The sequence below is a fragment of the Mustelus asterias genome, chromosome 11 (assembly GCF_964213995.1).
Source record: "Mustelus asterias chromosome 11, sMusAst1.hap1.1, whole genome shotgun sequence".
Lineage (NCBI taxonomy): Eukaryota > Metazoa > Chordata > Chondrichthyes > Carcharhiniformes > Triakidae > Mustelus > Mustelus asterias.
Genome location: NC_135811.1, coordinates 6,042,195 through 6,070,092, shown reverse-complemented (window position 1 = coordinate 6,070,092; position 27,898 = coordinate 6,042,195). Strand labels below are relative to the sequence as shown.

The 27,898-nt window shown below is 44.1% G+C and overlaps 1 protein-coding gene and 1 long non-coding RNA gene across 2 annotated transcripts in view; one reads left to right on the top strand and one right to left on the bottom strand.

Annotated features, from left to right (window-relative positions):
- Positions 1-1,717: 1,717 nt before the first annotated feature.
- LOC144500352 (uncharacterized) lies at positions 1,718-27,587 on the top strand. Its single transcript, XR_013498970.1, has 3 exons — positions 1,718-1,964; positions 22,985-23,055; positions 27,277-27,587. It is a non-coding gene; the product is annotated as an uncharacterized LOC144500352 (long non-coding RNA).
- ubtd1b (ubiquitin domain containing 1b) overlaps positions 4,103-27,898 on the bottom strand; it is an 81,938-nt gene continuing 58,142 nt past the window's right edge. Inside the window, exons 2-3 of the mRNA XM_078223105.1 lie at positions 16,907-17,134; positions 4,103-5,253 (exon numbers count right to left, since the gene is read on the bottom strand). Of these exons, the coding sequence (XP_078079231.1) occupies positions 4,871-5,253; positions 16,907-17,134 (611 nt within the window). The 3' untranslated portion in view covers positions 4,103-4,870. The remainder of the gene's footprint in view (positions 5,254-16,906; positions 17,135-27,898) is intronic.

Genomic DNA, 27,898 nt, shown 5'->3' with positions numbered 1-27,898 from the left:
TCTGTCTCCTCTCACCTTAAACCTATGGCCTCTAGTTTTAGACTCAAATGATCTCAGCTGATCTGATTATAATCTCCTGCCTACCTTAATAACCTTTCACCTCTTTGTTTATCAAGAATCTATCTACCTCTGCCTTAAAAAAAACTATTTCCACCGCCTTTTGAGGAAAGGACGTCCAAAGACTCTCTACCCTCAGAAATAAATTCTCCCCACCTCAGTCTTAAATTGTCAATCCCTTAATTTTAATCTGTTCCCCTCCCCCATCAGATCTAGATTCTACAAGCAGTCCCCGGGTTACGAACGCCCGACTTACGAACGCCCGTACTTACCTCCGTAAAGCCTATTATTTTTTAAAATCGAGTCACATACAATGGTTCGCACTAACGAACGGGCGGACTACATTGCACAACGCTCAAAACACTGTGTTTTCAGTGGTTCGTCGGCCCGAGGGAGAACAACGCCACGCCGTTGTCGCAACTTTAAGTCGGATCGCATAAACACTGTTGTGTGCGTTGTGTTTTGACTTAAATTGTTCGTGTGTTTACCCTCGTAACTGTTCCGACTTGCATACAAATTCGACTTAGACAGACAGACTTAAAAACAGAACTTGTTCGTAACCCGGGGACTGCCTGTAATTACTTACAGTACCTGCATTTTGAATTCATGCACCAGGGCACCCAGATCCTTCTGCAAACTCCCACATTTGCTCATGTTATCCTCCATTCACTTCCCCCTCCATGACCCCTTTTGGCCTCCTTATGTCCTCTTCACACTTACTTTCCTACCCATCTTGTATCATCAGCAAATATTTGGCCATACTTTTGGTCCCTTCATCCAAGTCATTTTTAAAAATCGTAAAAAAGTTGAGGCCCCAGCACTGATCCCAGTGGTACTCCACTTGTTACATCCTGCCAACTAGAAAAATACCCTTTTATGGCTACCCTCATTGTTTCCTGTCAGCTGGCCAATCTTTCATTCGTGCAATATGTTACGCCTACACCATGAAGTTTTATTTTCTACAATAACCTTTGATGTGACACCTAATCAAATGCCTTCTGGAAATCTAAGTACAGTACATCCACTGGTTCCCCTTTATCCACAGCACATCATCCTGTCAAAGAACTCCAATAAATTGGTTAAACATGATTTCCCTTTCACAAAATCTTGTTGATTCCGCCCGATTGCCTTGAATCTTTCTGAACGCCCTGCCTTAACATTTTTAATAACAGCTCCCAACACTTTCCCGGTGACAGATGCTGATATCCTCAGTCAGTACAGAAGTGAAGCAGACTCCTACCCCCATTCAATCTCTTTACTCTGCACTGGTTAAATCTTGCTCAGATCTTTAAAAGGGACACCCTGCTTTCCCGTAGTTTAGGCCGGCACTTATTCATTCATGTTACGAAAACAGCATTGCAAAAACAAAAGCAGCACCGCGAATCATCCATTATGAGACCCGTGTTCAACATATCATAGATCAATAATTCCTCTCCAAATAAAATTCACATTTTCTTCAATTCCCAGTTCTTTCCTCCCCACAGAGCAAGACATGTGGGAAGGGGAGCAGTCTTTCGTTACTTCAACCAATAAGCCCATCTTTGAGAGAGCCGGAATGGAGTTATTAATAGCCCTGTGAGTGAAAGTTCAGCTTCACTGAGTCAGGTTCTATCTTCATCCCATGTCTACACAAGCAGCAGCTTTTCAGTAACCCTAACCCAGATAGACTAAAGTATTGCTGTGGCCAGGCGCAGAAACCCTTACTACTGCTGCAAGGTCAGCAGATAACAGTTGACTAGAAATGGACAGTGTTTAAAACCTCGGTTGTACAGTTCAGTCCCAAAGTAGTTTTCTTGCTCACGAGACCACCAGGAATTAATGCCGCTTTTGTCAAATCGCACACACCTGACCAAAGCATTCTGCCAAAATCGGAGGGGGTTTTGGGAAACGGTGAAACTGCATAGCAGGTTAGTCAGCATGAAAGGGGCAAAAATACAGATTTATAGATCTCATTTTAGACTGTCCATCGGAATTGGAAAACAAGCACTAAGGATTGAGGGCAAGAAGTGAAAGCGTGACTTGCATTTTTGGATAACAAAATTCTGCCTCCAACTCCTCATTCTCGAACTCCCTCCATTTCTTTTGGTCTTGTACACAAGGCACATTCAAACTGAAGTCTTGAGGGCGACATGTAGCAGACCTGTCTATTCAGCAGGGGCAACTTGATGTTCCATTTGTGCTTTTATTCATCATGTGCTGGGTTTCCCCATTGGAACCTTATGGCACAGAGGTTTAGAAAGTGCTGTTATCGGACTCTTGTGAGCTCTGAAATTTACCCAGCGAGGTGACAGCTCTGTTAGTATCTACAGTCTTAACATGTATAATATAAATTAAAATGGGACATTGTCATTTGGTCCTGAGGCTCCCTAGCTTCAAATTCCTATTAGGAGGGCTTTGCGTGCTTCAATTTCAACAATATGCCTGACACAGAATATTAACCTGTCTTTTCTCTGTATAGAGGCACAGGTGGTTTGCTTACATATTTCCAGCATCAGTTTTTTTAAAATCATACCAGTCTTATGCCTTTTAAAAAAATGGAAGCACAGAGTTACATTGAGACTTCAATTGGTGTAATTATACATAAACACACAGAGCAAAATTTTTGGTGCTTAGCTGGGCCCTTACAGACCTACAGCAAACAAAAGTGATCAACCACTGCACGATTAAAGCCAGTGTAAAACATTTGCAGTACACTTTCTATATAAAGCCTCAATACTGCTACTATAGAGCAACCTTTAAAAGATCTTCACTGCAAAGTACCCAGATTGACAGTGAGATGGCTATTAAATCTTTTTTTTTTGAGATAGTGGGAAATGGAAAGATGTGGGAGAGAGAGACAGAGACACAGAGAGCGAGCGAGCGAGACAGAGACACAGAGAGAGCGAGTGAGAGAGACAGAGACACACAGAGAGCGAGCGAGAGAGACAGAGAGCGAGCCAGAGACAGACAGAAAGACAGGGAGGGAGAGACAGACAGAGAGAGAGACAGACAGAGGGAGAGAGAGAGACAGACACAGACAGAGAGGGAGGGAGAGAGAGACAGGCAGAGAGGGAGGGAGAGAGAGACAGGCAGAGAGGGAGGGAGAGGGAGGCAGAGAGGGAGGGAGAGGGAGGCAGAGAGGGAGGGAGAGGGAGGGAGAGGGAGGCAGGGAGGGAGAGGGAGGCAGAGAGGGAGGGAGAGGGAGGCAGAGAGGGAGGGAGAGGGAGGCAGAGAGGGAGGGAGAGGGAGGCAGAGAGGGAGGGAGAGGGAGGGAGAGAGGGAGGGAGGGAGGCAGAGGGAGGGAGAGAGGGAGGGAGAGAGGGAGGGAGAGGGAGGGAGAGGAGGAGGGAGAGAGGGAGGGAGAGAGGGAGGGAGAGAGGGAGGGAGAGGGAGGGAGAGAGGGAGGGAGAGAGGGAGGGAGAGAGGGAGGGAGAGAGGGAGGGAGAGAGGGAGGGAGAGAGGGAGGGAGAGAGGGAGGGGGAGAGAGGGAGGGAGAGAGGGAGGGAGAGGGAGGGAGAGAGGGAGGGAGAGAGGGAGGGAGAGAGGGAGGGAGAGAGGGAGGGAGAGAGGGAGGGAGAGAGGGAGGGAGAGAGGGAGGGAGAGAGGGAGGGAGAGAGGGAGGGGGAGAGAGGGAGGGAGAGAGGGAGGGAGAGAGGGAGGGAGAGAGGGAGGGAGAGAGGGAGGGAGAGAGGGAGGGAGAGAGGGAGGGAGAGAGGGAGGGAGAGAGGGAGGGAGAGAGGGAGGGAGAGAGGGAGGGAGAGAGGGAGGGAGAGAGGGAGGGAGAGAGGGAGGGAGAGAGGGAGGGAGAGAGGGAGGGAGAGAGGGAGGGAGAGAGGGAGGGAGAGAGGGAGGGAGAGAGGGAGGGAGAGAGGGAGGGAGAGGGAGGCGGAGAGGGAGGCGGAGAGGGAGGGAGAGGGAGGGAGGGAGGAGAGGGAGGAGGGAGAGGGAGGGAGAGGGAGGGAGAGGGAGGGAGAGGGAGGGAGAGGGAGGGAGAGGGAGGGAGAGGGAGGGAGAGGGAGGGAGAGGGAGGGAGAGGGAGGGAGAGGGAGGGAGAGGGAGGGAGAGGGAGGGAGAGGGAGGGAGAGGGAGGGAGAGAGGGAGGGAGAGGGAGACAGAGAGGGAGGGAGAGGGAGACAGAGAGGGAGGGAGAGGGAGACAGAGAGGGAGGGAGAGGGAGACAGAGAGGGAGAGGGAGACAGAGGGAGAGGGAGACAGAGGGAGAGGGAGACAGAGGGAGAGGGAGGCAGAGAGGGAGGGAGACAGACAGAGAGGGAGGGAGACAGAGAGGGAGGGAGACAGAGAGGGAGGGAGACAGAGAGGGAGGGAGACAGAGAGGGAGGGGGAGACAGAGAGGGCGAGGGAGACAGTGAGGGAGAGGGAGACAGTGAGGGAGAGGGAGACAGTGAGGGAGACAGAGAGGGAGACACACAGACAGAGTGGGAGAGAGAGAGAGAGAGAGACACACACACAGAGAGGGAGACACACAGAGAAAGAGACAGAGGGACAGACACACACTCAGACACAGAGAGACTAGAGACACAAACAGGAGAGCAACAGAAATCACCTTCATTTACAGTCAAAAATATCCATCGGTTAGCCAAAGGAAGCAGCATCAAGACTGCCAGATGTAAATTAAATATGATTCTTATTTTTGGCCTCAAACTAAATTTGACTGACTAACTGACAATGGCCAAAGTAGGTCAGTGTACATATTCCAGTGCACTCCTACTCCAAGTTGCTCTTTACGCTGACCATCTTCCAAAGCCCTTCAGTTTTTCTTATATAAGATACATAGTCATGTGTCTTGCATATTTATATATTTTTGCCTGGTGGTTCAGTAAATGGCAGCTATCTCATTGACTATAACCTGTACCACAAAGTCTTTCTGGATTTTAGTTTCCTGCAGTCGCATTTTGTCAGTGAGCAGTCTTCCCGAGAAGAACCAGCGCTGCCGTGAGGGTTCAATGCCCTCCTCTGCGTGCAGCTGCCTTTTCAGCTGCCCGATTGTGTCTGCCATGCTGGCGTTCAGTTTGACGTCCTTCCCAGTGGATAAGCGCACCTTCAGCTGGAACTCCCTTTTGGCATTCGCTGGAGGGTCGGGTATGTCAGCTGATTCCTCGTCGCACTTCTCGGTGATGAGGTTCAGGGGCGGTGCCAGACAATAAACAGGAAGCTGGTATCGGTTACCGAGCTCATCGTAACATTCTGTTAACGAACCTGAACAGAGCACGGGGAAGGGAGGGAAAAACATACTGTCAGTGAAAAATCAGTTCCCACTCATTAGAATCATAGAATCCTCCAGTGCAGGAGGCCATTCGACCCATCAAGTCTGCACTGATCACAATCCCTCCCAGGCTCTATCCCCATACATTTACCCTACCTAGTCCCTCTGACACCAAGGAGCAATTTAGCATGGCCAATCCACCTAACCTGCACATCTTTGGAGTGTCGGAGGAAACCGGAGCACCCGGAGGAAACCCATGCAGACACGGAGAGAATGTGCAAACTCCACACAGACAGTGACCCAAGCCGGGAATCGATCCCAGGTCCCTGGCGCGGTGAGGCAGCAGTGCTAACCACTGTGCCGCCCCATTATTTTGTTCTGTTCCTCCTTTGTACATACCAGGCCTGATGCAAGGCCAAGTTTTCCTTCTTTTCCTCATCAAATTAATCTTTAACTACCCTCTGTATACTGATAAATTATTTATAATTTATAATTACCTATAGTGCTGCTGTCATCAGCTATTTAAAAGGCAGCAGGTTCCAATAGTCAATAGTGAACATAATGGCTAATCAGATATATTTTGCAGCTTGCTCCAGGCTTTGAGTAAGTGTGTTTAAAATGCAGATTCAGATCATTGGTGTCTCCTCCCCACTTTGGCAACACTTTTCAATTCCTCTCCTGTGCATCTTAACACATATAAAATCTCCTCTCTTTATATCATGGCACGCCTCTCGATAGTATAAAATATTCCGAGCCACACCTCCTATTTTCTCTTGAACTGTCCACCAGCAAAATACTTTTTCGGGACAATTTTCAGAGAGAATGGCGATGCGAGTGGAAAATCCGGAATGTAAACAATATAAAGGAAACCTCGATTTCCACAAAAACACAGCTCACAAATAATTTATCCAGTTCATACGAGATTTAATAGTTTGAAATGGTCGTCAATATGAATGGTGACTGTTTCTCACCACAGATGCTGCCTGATCATCTGAGATTTTCCAGCATATTCCCATCCTATGCCACATTTCCAGCACCTACGGGATTTTGCTTTCGTGTTAATATTTTGAGCACGATTACCTCAGGTAGAAAAATAAAGTCCGAGAAGAAAGCGGTAACATGTGCTAACCTCTGTGCCACCGAGCTGCTTTAGTGGAAATCTGGAACACTTCCTCAAAAAGCTTTTTTTGGTTGGCTAAACTGAAGGGTGGAACAAGCTCCAGGGGCTGACTGGACTCCTGTTCCTATGAGTATTGTTTAAGGTTAAATTTTCTTCCTGAGAAACTGATGAAAGATTAAACGTTGGTCCTGATTAGATTTATGATCTTACAAGGTAGGCTCAGCAATCGAGACAGCTCCAATTTTAGCACTGCACAATCTGACAAGAACATTTAAATTTCAGACTGGGTCTCATGCACTTGCCTCCTTGGCTAACAGAGGAGTCAGATTCTATTTTAATGGACTGAGGTTTAACTTGAAGTTTTATTGCTCAAAGTACAGGCTGTTTTAGTCCTGTAGGTAAACAATAGGTCACCGATTGCTTCAGTCAGCTGGGTGTCAGTGTGTAGAAAGCCATCACTCTACTCAGACTCCAGATCAATTTGTCAAGCAATCTGCTTTTGTAGAGCTTTCCTACCAAAAGGGCAGACAGAACCTGTAACGGGGAGTGGGAAATCCCCCTGAGCTACACTACAATGCTGCTCGGTCAGAGAGTGAGATTGTATATGGTGATGCAGACATCGGGGTCACTGACCATAAAGAATTTGATCTCAGTGGTGTGGGGTGAACAATAACAGAACAGGAAGAACTCGGAGAAAAAGAGAAAATTGTTAAAGGCTGTTGTAACTGTGTGCAAGGTAGAATTTGAGATTCTACCTTGCACACAGGTAGATTCTACTTGTAGCCAACTCGAGGGTCCTGATGCAGCAAGATGTTCGCCACAGAAAACTATATTACACTTTTCACATAAAGCAAAGAGTGCAGTGAACATATTGGAAAGAAAGGTGCAGGAAAAGGAGCAAATTTAAGATGGGAGATTAGAAGATCAGCTTGGCTGGTTTGGTAGTACACCTGCTTGAACTAGGTGGTTATGGGTTCAAACTTCATGCTGGAAATGCACTGCATAAGTTAGGCCAGGCAATATTAAGCTGTCGGAGGTACTATCTTCTCAGATGATGAGTTAAACCAAGGCCCTATCTGGCTGTTCGGTTGGATGTAAAAGATCCAATTAGCACCACTCAGTGGAGCGGAAGAGTTCTCCTGGTTCTGTGGCTATCGCTTGCCCTTCAACCAACATCATTGTGCATTAAATGGTTATTAATCACATTTGCTGTTTGTGAGATTTTGCACATATTAGCTGTCATGTGAAGCAATTAAAATAAGGGATTCACAAGAGGCCCAGAATCTGAGGGACACAGAGGTCTCACCAGCGGTGGGGAGGGTGAGGTTATAGGGATAAAGAGATGGCAGCGGTGAGGCCATGGAGGGATTTGAAAACCAAGATGAGAATTGCCAAACTGAGATGTTGCTCCCCAGAGCCAATATGGGTCAACGCACATGGAAATTATGGGTGAATGGAACTTAATATAAATTAGGATGCAGGCAAATGAACTTCGGATGAGCAAGTTTATGGAGGGTGAGCTTCCTTAGAGTTTGGTGGATGCACATTTAATCATAGAATCCCTACAGTGCAGGAGGAGGCCGTTTGGCCCATCGAGTCTGCAACGACCACAATCCCAACCAAGACCCTAACCACGTAACTCCACTTACTTACCCTGCTAGTCCCCCTGACAGTAAGGGAGAATTTAGCACGGCCAATCAACCTGACCCGCACATCTTTGGACTGTGGGAGGAAACTGGTGCACCCGGAGGAAACCCATGGGAAGAATGTGCAAACTCCACACAGACAGTCATCTGGAGCCAGAATCAAACCTGGGTCCCTGGTGCTGAGAGGCAGCAGTGCTAACTACTGTGCCACCAAAAGCAAATGACAGCAGTAGAATCATTGCTTCCAAAATGGAATTAGATCAGCATCTAATTTGGGGCGGCACGGTGGCACAGTGGTTAGCGCTGCTGCTTCACAGCGCCAAGAACCCAGGTTCAGTTCCACATGGTAACTGTGTGGAGTTTGCACAATCTCCCAGTGTCTGTGTGGGTTTCCTCTGGGTGCTCCAGCTTTCTCCCACAGTCGAAAGAAGTGCAGGTTAGGTAGATTGGCCATGCTAAATTGCCCCTTAGTGTCCCAAGGTGTGTACAAGGATTAGCAGGGTAAATATGTGGAGGTATAGGGATAGGGCCTGTGTAAGATACTCCTTTGGAGAGTCGGTGCAGACTTGATGGGCCGAATGGCCTCCTTCTGCACTGTAGGGATTCTATGATTCTATATTAATCTGAAAAGAGAAAGATGCAGGGTTATGGGGAAAGGGTGGTGAAGTGGGACTAACGGAAATGGCCTTGCAGAGAGCCAGCACTAATGTGGTAGTGTGAATGGTCTCCTTCTGTCCTGTAACTGTTCTATGATCCTGGAACTGGTGGTGCAGGAGTGTCAAGAGAAGCAATTGCAAGTGATTCTTTAGCTATGATTGGATAAATACAAATAGAACCAGATAAGCGCAGTCCCACCCAACTGAATGTTGGTGAAGAGGCATTGGAAAAGGATAGTGTACATCAACTGTGACAAAAACTTTAGACATGTCTAGAAGAGACAGTTTATTAACTCTTCCCCAGAGTTGTCACATGGCCAAGGTAGTACTTTTGAAATTTGGTCAATTTGTACCCATTTAACTAATCACATAATTTGTTTATAGTGTTGCTGATTGAAGAGTATTAGCCTCGACAAACTCAGTCCTTTTTTGATTAGTGCCATCTTCTTTTCAAAATTCCTATCAATATGTACATACCAGCTTGAAGGTACCAATAAATCTTAATGCTTGGACCTTGGGGATAACCTGTTGGGAACAATCAAAGCCTTCAAACCCATGCAATTTTTTTAAAAGTAAGGAAGGTACAGAAACAGGAACAATTGAGCTAACTGGCCGATAAAAACCAGTTTGCTAGGACACAGGGGCCTTACAATCCTTAGTTTGGCATCACTAAAATGTTGTTCATTACTTCTGATGCATCTCTAGATTTCTTCCAATGCAAAGGCTTTAAGTGTTAAAATACAGCGCAACTTTGGAAAAGGTCTCTAATTAATGGTACAGCAGGGTGTTTTGCGAGTCTAAGTGGACATATTATGAGAAAATCTTAACTATTCATAATGTTTTAGTGACATTGGTGACAATTGTATTTTTATCATTACACTTTGTTGAGTAAGCTTTATTATTGTTAACATGGATATGTACATTGCTAAAGGTTAACCTAGCAGCTAGCTGGGAGGTTATTTACCTTATGGACATCTCATTTACTCAGTAGAAGCTAAGTGCACAAAGTGGTGTACGAGTTGAGTAAATGAACAGACAATCCCAGGTTCAATATATGGAGTTGGTTGAGCAGTGGAGCAAAAGTGGTGATTCATTTAACCATAGTTGCGTGTTCAGGTTTCTCCTGCCCACCCTACCTAAACTCCATAATCTCTCGAACCTTACTAACATAGAAACACGAGTAGGAAAAATGCCACCATGATCCAATCAGTTCCAAAGCCCAAAAATGCAACTCCCATACTGTTCAATTGTTCCTTTAACCAAGGCAAAACTAACTTGGTCCTTCTGACAATATACATTCCTATTGTCTCCCCGACATGCTTACTTAGTAAGTAATTTCCAAAAAGTCCCAACAACTCAGGAAACCACAAGCCTCACAATGCATTCCAGCCTTCGTACTTTTAAGAAGCATGTCCTTCAGACCATGCCCTGCCTTTGCATGTAGTCATGTCTACCCTAAATGAAGTATAATTAATAATTCCAACATCTCTAAACCCTGTCAGCACATGACTCAGAAAGGTCCTTCCAATAATGGTGGAGCAGGAGGAGATGAAGAAATGGCAATGCAAAACACTAGATGAAGCCGTTCGATTTCAAGCATGTTAGAACAACCAAGACTTATTCAAGAGAGGGCGCAGAGAAGAAATAAGTGAAATAACTAATTGCCTTAAGTATTGCAGACAGATTTAGTGGGTTAGAGGGTTACAGTCAATTAAACCAGGGTGCTCAGACATAAATCAGTCTCCAAAGTCATAATTTAAGCCATTTAAAGCACATTTTGATCTTGTTATATAATTAGAGTAAACGTACAATAACTTGGAAAACAGTTTGAAGGAGTTTCTCAGTCTTCCCGGCAATGGAACTGGGAGACAAACAGATGTTTCCATTACAAATGTGGACAAAGGAATTTATAATGGAAAAAGTTGACAGTGAATCTATAGAATATTGTGTGTTTTATCAGCCATAAGTGTTGTACCAAACTCTCAAATTCTCTTCTAGCTCAAATTTCATGCCAACAAAATATTAACAAATCACAAATGAAGAGGGGGAATAGCATAAATCCAGTGGAAAGAAAACAGACTGAAAACCTTCCAAAGAGTACAAAAAAATGCACATGCAATCAACAAATTCTATCAATAAAACAAAAATGTAGTTGAATTAATAAAAAAAAAAGTTAAATATTTCTTCAAAATTCTGAACTTTTCGATTTTGTATAAAATATGCTAACACGTATCCAACCTTTTTGGAAGTAATTTTAAAAATGAATAGGATGTGCACAGTGCTAATTTATTTCCCAGATGTACAGTTAGCAAGTATCATCATGCAGCTAAACAGAGAACAGCAGAGTAGGGATGGTCTGCATGGCTCTGTAAAATAATATGCATGGTTCGATCAGCTCCATTCCTTCCAGAGCTCAACAAACACAGGAAAACAGTGGCAAATTCTGAAAGGAATGCACCATCACCCAAGATTAGTGGGAGATTCCGGATTAAAACCCAAATTTAAACATTTCAGCAATGCCTTTGATCACTCCAATAAGTATGTAAATTTGCTAAAGGAGGAACAATGGAAATTATTTTGATCTTTAAAACTTTATAAAGTTTTTGGCCTTCACTATAACTCAACTGCTAAATAGTTAGAAAATAAAAGAAGAGTTGCTTCCCCAATATTACATTACAGGATGTGTCTATTTATCTGTGGTAAGTGAAGAGAACTACATTTGTGTAGCCACCTGCTACACAAATGGTTCATTTACTTTGAGTACCAATCAAAAAGACATAGTTAACTGCCTTGAGGTCCCCCACAAGTTTCTTTTTGAATTCTCAATGAAGATAGGTGTAGCTTCCCCACCCTAGCACTGCTTGCAATAGCATACACTTGGCCATGAGCCAATCCATGGCCGATCAGCAAGTGTGCTTTAAAGTGTTTAGATAATTCAAAATGCAGGACAAGGAAGCTGGCATTCACAGTAACATGATGTGGAGATGCCGGCGTTGGACTGGGGTAAACACAGTAAGGAGTCTAACAACACCAGGTTAAAGTCCAACAGGTTTATTTGGTATCAAACGCCACTAGCTTTTGGAGCGCTGCTCCTTCGTCGGGTGAGTGGGTGATCTCCCACTCACCTGACGAAGGAGCAGCGCTCCGAAAGCTAGTGGCATTTGCTCCCAGATAAACCTGTTGGACTTTAACCTGGTGTTGTTAGACTCCTTACTGTATTCACAGTAAGATCCAGTAGTTAATGCAAAACTAAACCACCCGGTAACAGCAAGCACAAGACTCCCAAGTACTGCACTTTCTGGCCGCAGACTTGCTGGTGCCATTTTGAAACAGGCAAATCATAACTGTGAATTGGCCCAAGGTCCAAAATAAACATGGAAGGTATATATGACTAAGATATGTCAAGGGATGGTTGTCAAATGTAAAACATGAAACTAGTCTTTGCTCAGCAGAAACATAAACCTGACCCAGTGCAAAAATGGTTAGACCTTTCTTTGTGGGTACTGTCCCACTGTGGAATGAGTAATATAGAATAGGAAGGTCATCGGGGTTGATTCCTGGTCTCGGCTGGGATAGCAGTCAATATGTTCAGTAACTTTGGAAAAAGAATACCGAATTTAGCCTGTTCCTGATCACTATCCAATAATCCTAGTTGGAAAGTTTGGTATTGGAGATCAGAATCCATCACAATAATGAATGAGAGGCTTGAGGGTAATTACTGAAAGGTTGCTTTTGCACAACTTTTGATGGACCAATATAGTAGCAATGGCCTCAGACTTCCTGGCACAATAATATGATTATTATCCCTGTCCCAGCTGGGTTATCAATACTAACTAAGCATCTCTGCCTTGAGATTTCATTAAATGATCTCGCATCCAGTCAAACAGTTTCTCTCTCTCTCTCTTCTTCCCCCTGTCCTCCTCCACCACCACCACACCACCCCAACTGCCCACCCCCCCGCCGTCTCCAATATTGTTACAAACATAAGTACTCAAAAGTATTAAAATAATGACATGCTCAGTTTGCTTGCAGCAATGTCCTGGGGATTGACTCTACACTCCTGGTAACTCCAGGACCATCCTGGAGGGTTAGAATCCTGGGCTCTAATTCACCTGATGCACCCATGGGATAAGGGCAGTGGAACAAGGGAAAGAGATCTTAAAATTTTAATTTAAGACTTCTGGTATTCTGAATTCTTCTATTGTTGTGGTACACAAATAGTTAAATGACAGCAACTATATTGGTATGTGCATCTGTTCAGCAATTTCTCCTTGCTTGATGAAACTTGCAAGACAAAGAGGCAAAAAAAAGAGATGAGTTTACTACAGCTTTTGCTACAGCCTATATGCATACTGCTATTTCAGCAGGAATGTGCACCAAGAGTCAGGAATTTGTTTAGTCAAGAAAGCACCCAAGATTGGAAATGCATAATTTTAACCAGTTTTAAATGAAAGCATGTATTTGGCACTAATTTACAAAAGCAATGATTGATTGCCTGCGGTATCTTCACTGGGTCTTCCCGGTTACTGGGCTTAATCAATCTGGCAAATTTCTCTGGCGTTGCTATCAGTTGTGCAGGAGCCATGCATCAGCAGCTGGCTGCAACATAATATTAAAAACAGCTCAAACTTTGGTCAGAAGCTACTCTCCAAGTGTTCTGGCAACAGGTAAATTTCTGTTCACAGATGAAGGGCGCTACCTGAATGAGATATGGAGGGCTGGTGACACCCAAGCAGTGGATTCGGAAGGATAAGAGACCTGATACAGTGGTGCCGGCAGGGTGTGAGGGTGTGTGTGCGTGTGTGTCCGTGCGTGAAAACAGATAGAGGGTCTGAGTGCATTTGTCTGGGAGACCAGGGAGTGGGAGAGGGACAGACTGTATGTGGGTGTGGTATATAGAGAAAAAGAATGAGTGATAGTGGGTCTGTCTCACTCCCAGTCTCAGTATTCTCAGAAAGCCTTATTCGTTCTGTGGGTGAGGGTGAATGAGTCAGACACACACAGACACACACCCTCCTGCACTTGACTGGTAATTTTTATTAGTTACTTTTTAAAATGATCAATTTAATGCTTTATTTTTGATAGCAAGTTGTTTCCTTTCTTTATAGTCAACTTTTCTTTGAAATTCCCGAGGTTTAATGAAATCTGCTCATTGGCCCCTTGACTGAAATAAAAATGAAAACGTGACCTTCCCCCATGCAAAAATGGTTGGCCAAACAGACAATCACAGAATTGTTATAGTGTCTGCACCGACTCTCCAAACAAGCATTCTGACCGTGTTCCATTCCCCTGCCTTTTCCCAACCCCCCATACATTACTTCAAGCAATCATCTACTGTCCTCTTCAATGCCTCGAATGAACCTGCCTCCACCACACTTCCAGTGCATTCCAGATCCAAACCACTCACTGTGTGAAAAGTTTTTTCTCACATTATATTTGCTTCTTTTGCAAATCACTTTAAAACTGTGCCCTTTCATTCTTGGATCCTTTTGCAAGTGGGAACAGTTTCTGTTTAATAAATAAACTTCAACTAAAACTCCTCAAAAAACTCCAGCAAGTTAGTTACAGTTTAGAAATGAAGGCTGACTCTTCCTAGTCAACCCATATTTTTTTCATGTGACTACAAATTCTGTCTCAAATAGTTGCTTCTAGAAGCTTGCCCACCACTGATGTTAAACTGACTGGCCTGTAATTGCTGGGGCTATCGTTACAATCTGTTTTGAACAAGAGGGTAACATTCGCAATTCTCCAGTGCTCTGGCACCTCCCGAGTCTACAGAAGACTGGGAGATTATGGACAGCGCCCCTGCAATTTCCATTCTTACTTCCTTCAATATTCATCTCATCTGGTCCCAGTATCTTGTCAAATATCAGCACTGACAGTCTATTCAACAGATACTCCTTATCAATTTTGAACCCTTCCAGGGACAGAGTTTCCTTGCCTGTCACCATGTCCTGGGTAGCATCTGCCTCCTTGGTAAACACGGATGCAAAGTATTCATTTAATACCTCAGCCATGCCCCCAGGCACCGGGTGTAAATTCCCTTTTAGGTCCCTTATCAGCCCTAATCCTCCCGTTACCACCCTTTTACGATTTATATACCTGCAGAAAACTGAGATTCCCCTTTTTGTTGGCTGCCAGTCTCTTCCCATAATCCCTCTGAGCTTCTCCAATGTGCTTTTCACCTCCCCTCTGAACCTTCCGCATTCCTGTTTACAGCTTGTATTTTCTACCTGACACCCATCATAAGCACATTGTTTTCCTTACCTTAATTTCTATCTGCTTTTTCACCCAGGGAGCTCTGGATTGGTTTGTCCTACCTTGCTCTATTAGGGGAACATACACGGACTGTGTCCAGACCATTTCTGTTTTGAAGGGAGCCCATTGCTCAGCTTCACTTTTTCTCATCGATCTTTCATTCCAGTCTAACCGGCCCAGTTCCGTTCTTATCCCATTGAAGTCGGCTCCCTACCAGTTAATTATTTTTACTCTGCCTATTTTCCATTTCTATCATCGTCCTAAACCTTACAATACAATGATCACTGTCTCCTAAATATTGGTCCACTGATACTTAATCTACTTGGAAATGAGGAGGAACAAGAACCAGGTCCAACAGTACATAATTTCTTGTTGGATTGGACATACTGCTGTAAAAAATTCTCCTGAACACATTGAGGAACCTTTGCCCCTCTCTGCCCTTTACACGACCACTGTCCCAGTCTGCATCCAGGTAATTAAAGTCCCTCATTAAAACTACTCGATAATGTTTGTATCCCTCTAATTTCCCCACAGATTTGTTTCTCTCCATCCTTCTCACTAGTTGGTGGTCTACAGACTGCACCAAGCAATAAGTGCACCCTTGTTATTCCTTCGTTCTATCCAAATTGATTCTGTCCTTGAACCCTCTGGGACATCCTCCTTCTCCAGCACTGCAATGCTCTCCCTAAGCAATACTACCACCCCTCCCCCTTTCCCTCCGTTCCTAAACACCTTGTACCCAGGAATATTTAACGCCAAGTTCTGCCCTTCCTTGAGCAAGATCTCTATTACTACCACCACATCCTATTTCCACATGGCAATCCAAACCTGTAACTCCCCAATCTTACTTACTATACTTTGTGCATTCACATATTACTTTCTCCCACCCACTTCACAAGCTTAAAACCTGTAATATTTTTAACATTTCCTAGTTCTGATGGAAGGACATTGACCTGAAACATTAGCTCTGTTTTGTTAGAAATGGGTTAAGAGGTCTTCCAATTAAGTCCTAATTTGATGACAATTATTCAATAGAAGTCACTGATATATAAAGGGGCACAGGTGGCACTATTTGTTGGTGGAGTTGGATCAAAGAAAGAAAGGTATTTATGAAGAAGCAGAACTTGTCTCTCTTACTCTACAGCAACCAAGAGGCTCAAACATGTTTCTGTCTCCACAGATGATGCCCGCATACTGAGTATTTCCAGCATTTTCTGGTTTTATTTCAGTTTTCCAGCATCTGCAGTATTTTATTTTCAAGATGGAGGGGACCTTGAGAGACATCCTAGAGGGGAGTCAACAATCCATATCTAATGGAACAAGAGGAAAAGTGATCCATCCAGAGTCAAAACTGGAGTGTGCACACAGATACATATTGCTAGATGTGTTAGAACAAAGCCACAGAAAGAATTGAAGTCTGTTCACGAGGACATATGGAGAATAGTTGTGTGTGGGGTGGGAACCAAGTTGTTGAATTTTGGATTAATTACACATTGTGCAGCACAGAGAGGCCATTAGCTCCAAATGTTTTGCTCTGATGTTTTTACACCACACAAGCTACCTTGCTTTGCCTAACTGTATCAGGATAACCCTATATTTCTTTCTCCCTCGTGTGTTTATCTAACTTCCTATTAACTTTAACTATAAAGAGTGGGTTCAGAAAAGGCACACTGAAGGCTAACCCTTAAGATGGAGAGCTTCAGCAATGGTGAGGAAGAGATGCATCATTTCTGGGCAATATTACAGTTTGCAAAAGAAAGCTTTATATAAAAGGTCATAAGTACACCTTTGAGGTCTCACAGCCCCAGAATTTAAATGAGGGGGAAGGTAGGGGGGACAGCCAGCGGGGGATGCATTGCTGGTGAGAGCTTAGGAAACTTCCTGTCAATTTTGTCGGTTTCAGCTGAAGCTTTGCAGGATCCCAGACCATGCTACAAGACAGAGTTTCAAACTCTGCTGTGCTTACCGTGTGGTAAAGTTATGCTGGCACCATCTACTATAGCTTGGGCCAGTTCGTGATCGTTGCATTCAATGGCATAGGCAGCCGCCTTAAGGGCATCCCAGATTTCTTTGCGACCTTCAAAAGCAGGTGCTGTATCCCAGAATTCATCTCTTTTACTCCTCAGTTGGCCATCTGTCATGGGATAATCACTTTTCCATTTTGGCCTCTCCTTCTTCAGAGGCTCATTTCGACCTGAAATCAAAAAAACCTTGAATCAGCAAAGAAACTGGGACAGACTGAAGGATAAGAAAAACAATACTTTCCTGACGTTGTAATGAGGACAGTACCAGGTCATTAGAATTAATTTTGTCAACTGAGTGCAATACAAGTAGTTTGCCATTCTCACAGTCACTAATCTTTAAAGCACATTCAATATGCTCTGAATGATCACTTTGAACGACTATAAGCTTGAATGTTTAGCCATGATTTTGGGCTGGAGTAAGACAAACTGACCAGTGTACTCTGCTGTCCCAGATTTACTATCCAATACCTCCACTCCTGCAGGTCTCTTGGACAACTGTTTATAAAATAGTTAAATGCACACCAGCAGACAGGACATTATACATGACTCTATAATTCTTAAATATAAAAAAGACCCTTCAATTTTAAAACATTGGTTCAAGTTGGGAGCTGCTGCTGAATCACTGAGCTAGTGTGTCAGACATACTTCTTTTTATTCATTACTGGGACATGGGCATCACTGGCTGGCTAGCATTTATTGCCCATCCCTCGTGCTTGAGAGCAGTTGTGAGTCAACCACATTGCTGTGGCTCTGGAGTTACATGTAGGCCAGACATGGTAAGGATGGCAGATTTCCTTCCCTAAAGGACATTAGTGAATCAGATGGGTTTTTCTGACAATTGACAATGGTTTCATGGTCACCAGTAGATTCTAATTCCAGATGTCTTTTGGTGAATTCAAATTCCACTATCTGCCATGGTGGGAATCGAACCCGAGTCTCCAGAACATTAGCTGAGTTTCTGAATTAATAGTCTAGTGATAATACCACACGGCCTCCCACTTGTAAAGTTTTTTTTATTTCTTAGTCACAAGACTTACATTAACAGTGCAATGAAGTTACTGTGAAATTCCCCTAGTCGCCACACTCCGGCGCCTGTTCAGGTCAATGCAACTAACTAGCATGTCTTTCAGACTGTGGGAGGAAACCGCAACACCCGGAGGAAACCCACGCAGACACGGGGAGAACGTGTAAACTCCACACAGTGACCCAAGGCTGGAATTGAACCCAGGTCCCTGGCGCTGTGAAGCAGCAGTGCTAACCACTGTGCTACCCTCAGGGCTATTCTGCTTATTAGTACTTGGCAATTTTCAAACTCCCCATCTCAGCAGAAATTACACTCAGACTGATCTGCAATTACTTACAGCAGTTAGACCATACAGCTTGAAAAAGACAGGCCAAAGCAAAGAACAGCTTCAACTGAACAGGAGAATCGGTTTGTGCGTTATATGGTTTATTGCTGCTGTCAATATAAAAATGTCATCACCTAATCAAACCCAGGTCCCTGGCGCTGTGAGGCAGCAGTGCTAACCACTGTGCCGCCCCATGGGCAATTTTAATTTGCAAAGCAGTTTGGCTTAACTAGACAAGGGGAGAGAGAAATCAAGTTGTGAAAGCTAGGAAAAGCTGCCCCGCATTATCTGTTGGCTGAAGGGTAGCCAGTACATTTGGCAATGTCGTGATTCTTGGTCAGCTTGCAGAGTCGAAGACAGACAATGTTGCAGCAATGCAAGAGCAGCTAGTGCAAGAGTTCTTTTTATTCGCTTGCGGGATGTGAGCGTCACTGGCTAGGCTAGCATTTATTGTCCATCCTTTGTTGTCCTTGAGAAGATGGTGATGAGTCGCCTTCTTGAACTGCTGCAGTCCCTAAGGTGTAGATATACCCACAGTGCTGTTAGGGAGGGAATTCCAGGATTTTGACCCAGCGACAATGAAGGAATAGCTACGTATTTCCAAGTTAGGATGGTGAGTGACTTGGAGGGCAATCTCCAGGTGATGGTGCTCCCATGTATCTGCTGCTCTTACCCTTCATGATGGTCCAAACATGTGAAGGTTAGATGGATTGGCCATTCTAAATTGCCCCTTCGTGTCCAAAAACGTCCTACGTTAGGTGGATTAACATGATAAATGCACACGGTTACAAGGATTGGGTGGAGAGGGGGGCTTGGGTGGGATGCTCTTTTAGAAGAATCGGTGCAGACTCAATGGGCCAAAAAGCCTCTTTCTGCACTGTAGGGATTCTATGGTTCTAAGATAGTGTTCGTGGCTTTGCAAGGTGCTGTCTAAGGAGCCTTGATGAGTTCCTGCAGTGCATCTTGTGGATGGTACACACTGCTGCCATTGTTTTGTGGCAGTGGAGGGATTGAATGTTTGTGGAAGGGGTAAGTAATCAAGTGGGCTGCTTTGTCCTGGATGGTGCTCATTGTGCCAAACATTACACCTTTCCAAAATGTTCTCATCAGCCCCTTGAGCGAGAAAAAAATTGAAATATGGCCAATGGTGTGATAAGGTTGGACAACGTTGATCAATTCTATTCGCCTCAGCCTCTCCCTGTAGTAGTCCGTTCCACATGTTGAACAATCAGCTTCTCCTAAATGTAATTAATAGCTGATATATTTATGGACCCTAGTTTTTGACTCCACTAAAAGTGGAAACATTTTCTCCAAGTCGACCCTTTCCAGCTACTTCATTTTAAAGACTTCTATTCGTTCATCTCTCGGACTTCTCTTTTCTAGAAGAGCCCCAACTGGTTTAGTCTTTCCTGGTAGTTTTAACTGCTCCGTCTTGTACATCTTTTCTCCACTTCTCCTATGCTTGTAATGACCTTTTTATAACATGGAAACCAGAAATGTGCAACAGCAAATGTACAGTTCAGCTGCACTTGCCTTGCTTTGTTCTAACAAAAGCAGGGGACCTGGTTTTCTTTTTGAAGTCTAACCAATGTTCTACATCCTTAAAAACAAAATACTGCGGATGCCGGTAATCTCAAATAATAGAAAATGCTGGAAAACTCCGTACGTTTGGCAGCATCTGTGGAGAGAGAAACAGTTAATGTTTCCTGCCCATCTGACTCTTCTTTAGAGCTCTACCCTAATAACCCTGCGCATTTACCAAAGCTAATGCACCTAACCTGCACATCTTTGGATCGTGGGAGGAAACCCGAGCACCCAGAGCAAACCCAGCACACAGGGAGAGTGTGCAAACTCTACACAGAAACCCAAGGTCAGAAATAGAACATAGAACATAGAAAGCCACAGCACAAACAGGCCCTTCGGCCCACAAGTTGCGCCGATCACATCCCCACCTCTAGGCCTATCTATAGCCCTCAATCCCATTAAATCCCATGTACTCATCCAGAAGTCTCTTAAAAGACCCCAACGAGTTTGCCTCCACCACCACCGACGTCAGCCGATTCCACTCACCCACCACCCTCTGAGTGAAAAACTTACCCCTGACATCTCCTCTGTACCTACCCCCCAGCACCTTAAACCTGTGTCCTCTCGTAGCAACCATTTCAGCCCTTGGAAATAGCCTCTGGGAGTCTACCCTATCCAGACCTCTCAAATGAACCCGGGTCCTTGGTGCTGTGAGGCAGAAGTGCTGACTACCGTGCCACCGTAGTTCTGCGTAACCACATTGGTGACAGTCTCACATTTTAATTTCCACCTTCAACTATTTGAAGGTCATTGAGCAACTGGGAGCAGGGATGGTGAATCTAGAGGAAGTACGTGAGGTCTGTTCAAAAAGAAAACCGGGCCCCCTGCTTTTGTTAGAACAAAGCAAGGCAAGTGCAGCTGAACTGTACATTTGCTGTTGGCTGCCATTTTAAACACAATGCACCTTCAGGTTCCAACTCTGAGAGCGCTCCAGACTTTCAGTTCAAAGACTTGAACAGAAAAGCGTAATGTTGGAGGAACATCATGGCTAAACTGAAGCTAATCAACACTATCAAAACCTTGCCTAAACCTACTGTATAGACTCCAGAAGAGCTATCACTCGACTTGGTTGTTGGTACTTAGTGGAAATATATCCAAGCATACATGAGAACTGCCGGGGCAAAGGGGGAGAAAACTAGAAGTAGGGGATGAAGCGTGAAAACAATGCAAGTTAGCCAATTAAAATTAAACTGGTGGCAATAAACTGACTTTCAGTAAAACTCATTGTTGATCTGTAAATAAGAAACAGAAAAATACAAAACATAGCCATTATATTGTTAGTTTATGTGGAAGATATGACAAATGTCTTAGGTATGCAACACATACTGGCAGCAAACATAAAAGCTTGGGAGGGTCAGGTGTATATGTACACATGCCTTAACACGCACAACTAACAGGGCTATGCTGGCACCAGAAACTCAAATCTTGTTTAACCCTCAAATGGTATGTATTTAAAGAGTTTGCCAGCATGCTAGTACTACTCAATTTGTCCAAACTTCTCTTTCCAACCTTTGTGGTGCCTTGCACCTTCACCTGACTCCATAAATCAAAAAGAAAACCTCATTAAATCAAATCAGCTGAGTAAGCTACTTACATTCCATTTTCAACCCGTAGACGAAAGAAGCAGGAGTAGGCCATTCGGCCCTTTGAGCCCGCTCCACCATTCATTATGATTGTGGCTGATCATCAAATTCAATCTCGTTGATCCATACCATGCTTATTCTAGCTTTCTTTTGCACCAAAGACAAATCAACTTTTACTGCTGCAACCAGCGACTCGTAAATTGCTTAAAGCTACAAAAGCAGCAAAACCACAATCACCAGATTTTATTCGTTCAATTTGATTTATTATTCTTTCTTGCATGCTATACAAAGCATACCATTCATAAAGAAAGAAAGGAGAGGGTGCAGAATGTAGTGTTACAGTCATAGCTAGGGTGTAGAGAAAGATCAAGTTAATGTGAGGTAGGTCCATTCAAAGGTCTGATGGCAGCAGGGAAGAAGCTGTTCTTGAGTCGGTTGGTACGTGACCTCAATACTTTTGTATCTTTTTTCCAATGGAACAAGGTGGAAGAGAGAGTGTCCGGGGTGCCTGGGATCCTTGATTATGCTGGCTGTTTTGCCGAGGCAGCGGGAAATGTAGACTGAGTCAATGGATGGGAGGCTGGTTTGCATGATGGATTGGGCTACATTCACGACCTTTTGTAATTCCTTGCGGTCTTGGGCAGAGCAGGAGCCACACCAAGCTGTGATACAACCAGAAAGAATGCTTTCTATGGTGCACCTGTAAAAGTTGGTTCTTTCTGGAGGGGCAAGATTGTGAGAAAATCAGAGGCACCAACCCATAGGTCGCTCAGCTGATCCAACATGTTGGCAAAGCAGACCACTACATCGCTGACAACTGAATGATTTAGCCACAAAATCCAATAAGTATAGCTTTAATTTCACTACAAACATGACACTAATAACACCAGCAAACCGAAAATAACTTCAGCCTAATCATACTGAAAACAGTCACAAATCTTGCAATAATGCAAATCTAGTGGCGAGTCATTCAAACTAGATTTAAGCAAAGTGGGGAATGTCCACGAGAACAGAGCCTTGCTCAGCTTTGGTGGATTTCCATAACTTAATTTACATGTAGAAAGTTCCTGGCACTGTTGGATGTGACAATGGCCTTTACAACTAGGGAATACACGAAGCTCAATTAATAACAGAGCAGTTTGGGGTTGGGGAAAGCCATTGAAAAACTAAATTAAATCCAAGTGCAATTCCATAATTCCAATGTACTGTAGTGACATCTCTTCTAAGTAAGATTGAGGGAGATTCAATAATGGAGTTGAATAAATAATACGGACTGAGATTTTTTGACAGGAAATGGTGGAAGCTTGGCCTTGTTACAGGAGTGGTCTGCATAGCCAGGACCCACACAGATCTTCAAGGCTTCATGAGGCTGAAATTAAATCTGCAAACTAATATTTCCAACCAAGGCATCTATAGCTTGGTTCTTTAATGAAGCAATGTCATAAATATTTAAGAACTTGTCTCATGAACTGACTCGTGACGTCTCTCTTGTTCTATAAATTAGCTTTAGATTAAAGCCTTCAAACCCAATTTCAGCTTGTGACTGCTACTCGATGGACTTCTGCTCATTTAGAGGTAGGAACATGATGCCAAAGTTTCCATTCTATTACCTAGTTACCCTAAAGTTTATTTATTAGTGTCACAAGTAGGCTTACATTAACACTGCAAGGAAGTTACTGTGAAAATCCCCCAGTCGTCACACTCCGGGCCTGTTCGGGTACACTGAGGAAGAATTTAACATGGCCAATGCACCTAACCTGCATGTCTTTCGGAATGTGGGAAGAAACTGGAGCACCCAGAGGAAACCCACGCAGACACGGGGAGAACATGCAGACTGCGCAGAGACAGTGACCCAAGCCAGGAATCAAACCCAGGTCGCTGGCACTGTGAGGCAGCAGTACTAGCCACTGTGCCGCCCCTATATACACCAATAGTGCCAGAAGAACTTCAAAACAAATGCCCTTGAAAGCATCAAAACAAATCTGGTGTCTCACGCTTGCTTACCCTTCAGTAAACGCTTTAATTGCACTGCCTGCATTGCCTCACAACTTATGAAGAATTAAGTACGAAGAATTCTGAATTCAGTTCTGAAGAGTCACAGAGCCTCAGAACATTAAATCTGTTTCTTTCTCCACAGATACTGCCGGACCTGCTGTGATTTTCCAGCATTTTATGTTTTTATTTTAATTTAAGCATCTTCAATTCTCAAAATTAAAAAAAAAATCAAACACACCCTTTGCACACATGCTTATTTTTATGATTCTGTTAAATCATAGAATCCCTGCAGTGCAGAAGAAAGCCATTCGGACCATCAAGTCTGCACCGACACACTGACAGAATATCTTCCCCTCCGCCCTATCCCCATAATCCCACACATTTACCATGGCTAATCCATCTAACCTTCAAATCGCAGGACACTGAGTGGCAATTTAAGATGGCCAATCCACCTAACCTGCACATCTTTGGCGTGTGGGAAGAAACCAGAGAACCCGGAGGAAACCCATGCGGACACGGGGAGAATGACCTGCCACTGTGAGGCAGCATTGTGCCACCATGCCGTCCATCATATTTCAGAAAAAGCACACGTCAGATTTCAGGAAAAGATGACTTGCAAGAGAATTGGCAAAAAAAGGGGCTAAATGTTTTACTTTGATCGCGCAGAACAAAAACAATGTACTTTCAGGTTTTGAATTGATTTAAGCCATTGAAGATTCAATTTAAATTTGAGGGTTCCATTTATCAACTCCGCAATCCAACTATATTGGAAATTAATTCAATTTTTCTGCAATTAAACTTCATTGGCTGAATTAAGTAGGGAACATATTGCTCATTACGTTTCTCCACCTATTTTGAGCAATTATTCCACCCACTTCTGAAGGGGAAAAGGTTTTTCCTCGCACCAGTAGCAAGTTAAGAGTTCCAAAACAATGGCACAGAGTAGAAATATACCTTCTGTTCAGTTTGTTTTCCCATAATCCCTGACCTTTGCTGGGGAATAATTAGGTAGGCTATCGGCACCCTTTAACGTGTCCTGAGTCTAGGTTTACACAACTGAGGAATGGTTATCGGCAATTTATGATTATGTGCAGATGAGAGCGGGATAGCTCTTGACAACGTGGCATGAAAATTTTGAATCATGCAAATATTACAGTAATAAAGGTTTGCTTTATGTCGTTTATTAAATTTTAAGAATATTAAACCAAGGAAAATTTGGAAACCTCTATTTATTATCTGCCATTTTTAGTTTATTAACTTTAGTTGTGTGCATATCCCACAAAAACAGTCACTGATGAACAGATGACTTTTTAATGAAACATTGTTACTAGCCTGTTTTGATTACAAACACTATCTTCTCACCTTTGTCTTGTTTTTGAGTCTTTATGACCAAGATCAAAATCAATTGGTATAAGAGGGAAGGTGGTCATTTAAAGAAGAAATACATGGTTACTCCATTCCCTATGGAAGGGAACAACTTAAAAAAAAGTCCTTCATCTTCAGGGTTTGAGCCAGGAGGGACGGCACGGTAGCACTGTGGTTAGCACGGTTGCTTCACAGCTCCAGGGACCTGGGTTCGATTCCCGGCTTGGGTCACTGTCTGTGTGGAGTTTGCACATTCTCCTCGTGTCTGCGTGGGTTTCCTCCGGGTGCTCTGGTTTCCTCCCACAGTCCAAAGATGTGCGGGTTAGGTTGATTGGCCATGCAAAAAATTGCCCTTAGTGTCCTGAGATGCATAGGTTAGAGGGATTAGTGGGTAAATATGTAGGAATATGGGGGTAGGGCCTGGGTGGGATTGTGGTCGGTGCAGACTCGATGGGCCGAATGGCCTCTTTCTGTACTGTAGGGTTTCTATGATTTCTAAGTGGGATGTTAGCAGGCTATTCAGCCAAGGAATTGGGAGAGAGAAAATACACCCTAACCAAGAATGATGATGCCCTCAAAAAACATCACAATCTTCTAAATAAAATTCAGAAGGTTCCAAGTCAGTCAGCCATAGCATGTTTGCTGACATTCTTGCCTTTTGAGTCAGAAAGTTGTGTGTTCAGGAACATAGGAATCTATGCTGTTGATCCATTACATTACTGGGTTGGTTTCAATCAGCTGTTTGGGATGCAGAGTGACACCAACAGTGTGCGTTCAATTCCTGTACTGGCTGAGGTTAATCATGCCCCTTGCCCGAGATGTAGTGACCCTCGGGTTAAATCACCACCAGCCAGCTCTCCCCATTAAAGGGGAAAGCAGCCTATGGTCATTGAGACTATGGCGACTTTACCTTTTCACTACTGAGGAAGCGATGCACCGAGTTATTGCCTTTCTGGTACTTCATTTAAGTGATGTGCCATCTCTCCCCTCGGTAAATGTGAAATTTTCTATGGTCCTACTTCAAAGGCAAGCAGGGAATTATCTCCAAAGACCCTGGCCAATATTTATCCCAGAAATCAACATCAAAGATTGTTTAGTCACAACCATTTTAATGTTTGTGCGAGCTTGCTGCACTTTTAAATTCCTTCTTGGGAACAGGGCATCACTGGCTATGCATTTATTGGCCCTTAAGGTTGTGGTGGTGAGTTGCCTCCTTGAACCACCGCTGTCCAGGCGGTGTAGGCACACCTGCAGTGCTGGTAGGGAGGGAGTTCCAGAATTGTGACCCAGTGACAGTGAAGGAACGGTGATACATTTCCAAGTCAGGATGGTGAGCGACTTTGATTTGATTTGTCACGTGTATTAGTATACAGTGAAAAGTATTGTTTCTAGCACGCTATACAGAAATAATACCATATCGAAAGGAGAGAGTCATAGCTAGGGTATAGAGAAAGAGCAACTTAATATATGGTAGGTCCATTCAAGAGTCTGATGGCAGCAGGGAAGAAGCCATTTTTGAGATGGTTGGTACGTGATCTCAGACTTTTGTATATTTTCCCAACGAAAAAAGGTGGAACAGAGTATGTGTGGGGTGCGTGGGGTCCTCGATTATGCTGGCTGCTTTTCTGAGGCAGCGGAAAGTATAGACAGAGTCAATGAATAGGAGGCTGGTTTGAGTAGTGGACTGGGCTTCATTCATGACCCTTTGTAGTTTCCTGCAGTCTTGGACAGAGCAGGAGCCATACCAAGCTGTGATACAACCAGAAAGAATGCTTTCTATTATGCATCTGTAAAAGTTGGAGTGTGTCATAGCGGACATGCCAAATTTCCTTAGTTTGAGAAAGCAGAGGCGTTGATGGGCTTTCTTAACTATAGTGTCCACATGGAGGGATCAGGACAGGTTGTTGGTGATCTGGACACCTAAAAACTTGAAGCTCTCGACCATTTCTACTTCATCCCATTGATGTAGACAGGGGCATGCCCTCCACTACGCTTCATGAAGTCAATAACTTTCTCCTTCGTTTTGTTGACATTGAGGGAGAGATTATCGTCGTCACACCAGTTCACCAGATTCTCTCTCCTGTATTGTGTCTCATCGTTACTTGAGATCTGACCCACAATGGTGGTGTCATCAGCAAACTTGAAAATTGACTTGGAGGGGAATTTGGCCATGCAGTCAGAGGTGTATAAGGAGTATAGTAAGGAGTTGAGCACACAGCCTTGCGCAGCACCGGTGTTGAGGATGACCATGGAGGAGATTGTTGCCTATCCTTATTGACTGTGGTCTGTGGATTAGGAAGTCTAGGATCCAGTTGCAGAGGGAGGAGCCGAGCTCCAGGCCACAAAGTTTGGGGATAAATCTTATAGGAATAATGATGTTAAAGGCTGAGCTGTAGTCTATGAATAGGAGTCTGACATTGTGTCTTTGTTATCTAGGTGTTCCAGGGTTAAGTGCAGGGCCAGGGAGATGACGACTGCTGTGGACTTGTTGTGGCAATAGGCAAACTGTAGTGGATCCAGGCAATCTGGGAGGCAGGAACTGATTTGTGCCATGACTGCCCTTTTGAAGCACTTCATAACGCCAGAGCCACCGGACGATAATCATTAAGACACGTTGCCTGACTTTTCTTGGTACCAGGATAATGGTCATCTTCTTGAAGCAGGCAGGGACCTCAGATTGGTGTAGACAGAGATTAAAGATGTCTGCAAACATCCCTGCCAGCTGGTTCGCACAGGATCTGAGTGCTCATCTGGGTACCCTATCTGGGCCAGTCACTTTCTGTGGGTTGACTTTCAAGAAGGCTGATTTGACATCGGCAATGGTGATCTTGGATACGGGTTCAGCCAAGTCTTCCGGAGTGGAAGGCGTGCTCTCACTGACTTCTTGCTCAAAACAGGCATAGAGGGGTGCGTTGGAGCCAGCGATTCTACATGCTTTCATCTTGTAACCTGTTATATCTTGCAGACCTTGTAATAGCCAGTGAGAGTCTGTGTGGCTAGCCTAGGACTCCAGCTTGGTCCACTACTGTATTTTGGCATCTTCACTAGATCTCTGTAG